The sequence below is a fragment of the Thermobia domestica genome, chromosome 2 (genome assembly GCF_964235325.1).
Source record: "Thermobia domestica chromosome 2, izTheDome1.hap1.1, whole genome shotgun sequence".
Classification (NCBI taxonomy): Eukaryota; Metazoa; Arthropoda; class Insecta; order Zygentoma; family Lepismatidae; genus Thermobia; species Thermobia domestica.
The window spans coordinates 108241681-108246482 of record NC_137455.1 but is presented as its reverse complement, the minus strand read 5'-3'; the positions used below and the strand labels follow the sequence as shown (position 1 = coordinate 108246482).

General features: G+C 34.6%; 1 protein-coding gene across 1 annotated transcript; it reads left to right on the top strand.

Annotated features, from left to right (window-relative positions):
- The first annotated feature begins 2828 nt into the window (after positions 1–2828).
- LOC145679126 (glutamate receptor ionotropic, delta-1-like) lies at positions 2829–3890 on the top strand. Its single transcript, XM_081749719.1, has one exon. It carries the CDS (start codon positions 2829–2831, stop codon positions 3888–3890), a length of 1062 nt encoding a protein of 353 aa, XP_081605845.1.
- The last annotated feature ends 912 nt before the right edge of the window (positions 3891–4802 follow it).

Below are 4802 nucleotides of genomic sequence, written 5' to 3'. Positions count from 1 at the left end.
TCTCAATGAAGGCATTCATTTACTAACTTATTTCCAGCAGTTGTTCTAGATTTGGTATTTTCAGCTACTTTCAAGCATTTTCTGATTCTTGCGTGGTCAGTATTCTTATTTCTCAAAACATACAGTATATAAAGAAATAATACATTACACACACAGCAATATTGAGATAAATATATGGTGTTTTTTTGGAAAACACGATCCGAGCCATAGAGATTCATCTTAGAATGGAGAACTGTTCCGTTAGTCACCTACTTTACAGTTTTCCCTGGATAAACACCTGGATCAGGGCTATCAACTGCTGTCACTGCCATGAAAAGTTACGTGTAAGTTGGGTTGCATTTCTCTAGGCGTTCTCACAACTGCAAATTACCTGGACCCCAAGTAATGAAATTAAAGCACTTAGGGGGAGATATTTTTGTGGCTGGGTGTACACATATTCTTGAAACTGTCATAAAACATTTTTTCCATCTTGTAAGGAGTGGAACGATGCGCAACTTTCTTGGACGTCTTGTTTGCTACCTGCTATCGCCCTCCCGCAGACATAAAAGAAAAAACAGTTTCGCCGCTTCCAAAACAACGGATTCTTTTAGACAGGGAGGGGAAGTGCGCCAAAATACACGTTTTTAATGAGGAGGTTCACTGTTTGTCCACTAGAGTGCAGTGCTGCATGTGTGGAAAACCTTTCTTGCTTTCAAGAAGTAACATGTAAAGAGAAAATAGAAAGATCGGGTCGCAAGTTTTTTTTTTTTTTTTATGACAGCTACAAGATTCATTTAACGTGGCAATGCGGCTTAAGGAAAGTTTACTTTATTATTTCTAAAAAATTATAACACTTCTTTCGTTAAAATAAGATTTAAAATATTATTCAAATAGTGACTTAACGATTATTTTTTACAATGTTCATTAAACTTCTTTCATTAAAATAAGTTTGCCTTTGTACTATACAGATCCATAGCAAAAGTAGTAGTAGTAGTAGTAGTAGTAGTAGTAAAAGTAGTAGTATCAGTATTAGTAGACTATTAGTATTACTATTATCATTAGTATTAGTATTATTATTGGTAGTAGTAACAGTAGGAACCGGTTAGAAGCCCCACACGGGTTGGTTGGATTCTGTTGTCGACATCAAATTGGCAAGAATACTCAAACGTTTGGGATCGGTAAAAATGCCGACCAGTGACGTACAAATATGGTGGTCTTTGTTTTAAGCGCGCGAGTAGCAGACCGGAATTCAATCGCAAATTTCGACTAGTTAGAATCGTCGCATGAGCGAAAGAAAGTGTTCCCCGTAATCAGCTAGCTCTGAAGTAGTTTTTAGAGCAATAAAACAAATCAGTTGAAATGTCCATTGAGGACTAAGAGGGTATTCACTAAATTATCAACATTTCAGATTTTTTAAAAATAAAATACAGAACTCCTTTATTTTGAACCAAATACATTATACTCGTACCAAATTTCATATAAGTAAGTTCCCACATTAAGCGGGTTTGCATATTCAGACTCATAACTATGACCGATATCAGTGTCAAATTCATAGATTTCGCGATCGCTGAGATCAATGGTGAAACTCCGATCGCATTAACTTCCAAATTGACCCCATTCGGCTGCTAGCCGGGGGTCACCGGGAAGTAACGAGACATGTAAAAATAATCCAAAATGATCGACATTAGTGTCAAATCCATAGTTTTCGCGGTTGCTGAGATCAATGGTGACACTTCCATTAGAAATGACTTTCAAATTCAGCTACCACTGTATGCGCGCCGGGGACCATTTGCAGGGGTGTTACCGAGACATGTAAAAATAATCCAAAATGGCCTATATTAGTGTCAAATCCATAGTTTTCTCGGTCGCTGAGATGAAGGTGATACTCCAACAGGCGTTGACTTCCAAATACAGCCCCCATCGGCTGGGGAGCAGAGGATTTTTTTAAAAAATTCGAACTAGGGGGTCTCAGGGCGCGTTTACCAGGATATGTAAAAGTAGTAGAAAATGACCGATGACCTTTCATTGTTCAGTTTGTTTACATAGATATTTTATCTGACCCATGCGAAGAATGGGTATTTCAGCTATTATACAAATAAAACGTTTTTTTAAAATTCCAATATTTCTTGAAAGAAACCGAGATATATTTTTTTTTCAGGCGTTCAAAATTCCCCGAAATTTTGCATCACTAGCTGGAAACCTTTGTATTGACCATACAAAAACGTGTTTGAACATGTTGCATTGTGTCCGCCATATTACTTCTTATGCTATAGTATAGGAAATGTTAATATAACATTTATAAATCATATCTGTAATTCTTAGAAGCTAACACCAAAATTTTCTTTTATTGTTTCAGCTATATTACTGTCTTATGAGAACAGCTATAATTGCAGCCATACTGTCCATAATTCATGGGGAAAATGATGTTGCAAACACAATAATAAGGACATCTTCAATGATCAAGTTAGAAAACCTTGTTTGGGAATTGGCCATTGAAGAACTACATGAAGATTACTGCATGGTAGTGCACCAAGAATCATCTATACTAATGGACAATTTTAATGATCATGGAGGCACTCGAAATTATATTCCAATTATTTATGGTTCCCTTAATCATTCGATACACGAAGGTGCTACTGATCAACTTGCTCAGATAACAATGGACCTTGGATGTGTTACTTTTGTTCTCGCTTCTCAAAACATTTCAGATATGTTTGTTTTTGTATAATGCTCTGAAAGAAACCAAACAAAGAAAAACTAAGAAATATATTGTATTGTTGAATGAAACAGATACTTCCGTTGATGCACTTTATTCATATGATTGGTTTAAATTTTTTCCGAATACTTTTATGATAAAGTCAAATAGAACAGACAAATCCAAAGAATACGGACCTCAGCAATACAACGTTCTGTATCACAATATTGGAAATAACTTAAAACCAGATAAAATAGAAATTTTAGCTACATGGAATACAGAGACTTTTGAGAAGAAATTAAGTATAGATATGGACAAAGCGTTTGACGGTAAAAGGCAAAGAATAATGGACATTGCAGTTATTTTATACAGTCCGTATATAGTAGTTACAAATGATGGTCTCGATGGAGTTGATTATAGAATATTTCTGGAATTTGCTTCAAAGTACAACTTTACCCTCGAACCAGCTATTTTCACTGCATTTGGTCTACCAACTGACAATGAATCAACATATTCGGGTGCAATCGTCAGCCCAAAATACGAAATTGTGGCTCCTGGTGCTTACATTACCGAATTCGGATACCAATATTGCGATTACAGCAGTCCCTACATGTTCACAAGTCTTCATTTGCTCATACCAAAACCTAGAAGAGGTCATTATTTGTTTACCGTATTCTTTCCCTTTACTGTCTTTGTATGGTGTTATATTTTAGGATTGATGGTTTTCAATTCGCTGATAGTTTACCTCTTTACAGTCACTCAACGTTTTTTATTGTTGAGAAAGAAGAGTTTATATTTAGACTATATCTATTGCCTTCTGAGTACTATTACAACTGCTGTAGGAGAAGGTGTTTCAGATGAGAACAACCCAGTCCTTAGACATCTAATTATATGGTCAGCTAATACTTTTCTCCTTGTAATTACTGCTTATGAAAGTAACCTTGTATCCTATCTCACAACTCCTTCATACGAAAAACCTCTCGATACTGTTGAAGACTTCATTCACAGTGCTATGAATTTCGCCATTGATGATGAAGGATGGTTGCCCATGTTGAGCGTCGAGGGTCTGGAAAGCAGATGGTCATTAATACAAGATTACAATAAGCTAAATAGATTAGCTCAAAAGAGGAAAATAGCCGTATTAATTGAAACGATGGAGTCAAAATATGTATGCAATTCTGAATTCTGGAATGAAGACACTTTGAGTTATATGTAATGAGAGAAAGTCTGTCTAAAAATCATGTAGGCTTTCCTTTTCATAGAGATTCCCCTCTTGTAAATAAGGTCAGTGCAATATTAAACCAGTTAAGAGAATCAGGTATTATTGGTCTCTGGATTAATGAGGTAGTCAGACAATATCTCTCACGCAATTTGTTTAATCTCTTCACATTCAGAAATGATTATGATAATATTCTTCGACCATTTGCTTTGTACGATCTTGGTGGAAGTTTAATAATACTTGTGATAGGTTTAACCATGTCTATTTCGGTATTTTTAATTGAAATATTGTTGGGTAGAATTAAGTAAGTCTTACTGCTAAACTGAGGAAGAAAGCTTAATTTCTCATATGTAAATATATAATGCTATGTAATTTATCTCTAAATGGGCACTGTAGAAAACCCCATACTCAAATTAGATATTGTTAACTACTAACAAGATAGCAATATCAATACAATCTGACATTTGTAAATAATGTATGCTGAAAGGTTTTTCAAAATTATACGAATTTTTGAAACGACGTGGAACAAGAATCAGAAGAACTGTTCCCTTATTACGTTTTTCCGTAAGTCATTTGTTTGTGTATTTCCATTTATACTTAAAACGTGGAAGGCAGAGAGATAAAACTGACTTCCTTACTTAAATTTATTTCGTGAATAACGACTCATCTTTTAATACATGAGTTAGTACTTGTGCAAAGTAACCTATGATAATACCTATGATCAATTACTGAAATTGAAGCAATTTAAGTTGCATACTAATTGCTTTTTTTAAATAACTTTTTAAAACATTTTCTATTTTACTAGAATTGTGACTATTCGTAGGTTTTTGATATATATTTTATAAAATTACTTATGCTGCCATAGGTCAAAGAGCACAAAATGGTTTATTGTTTTCATAATAAAGTTTA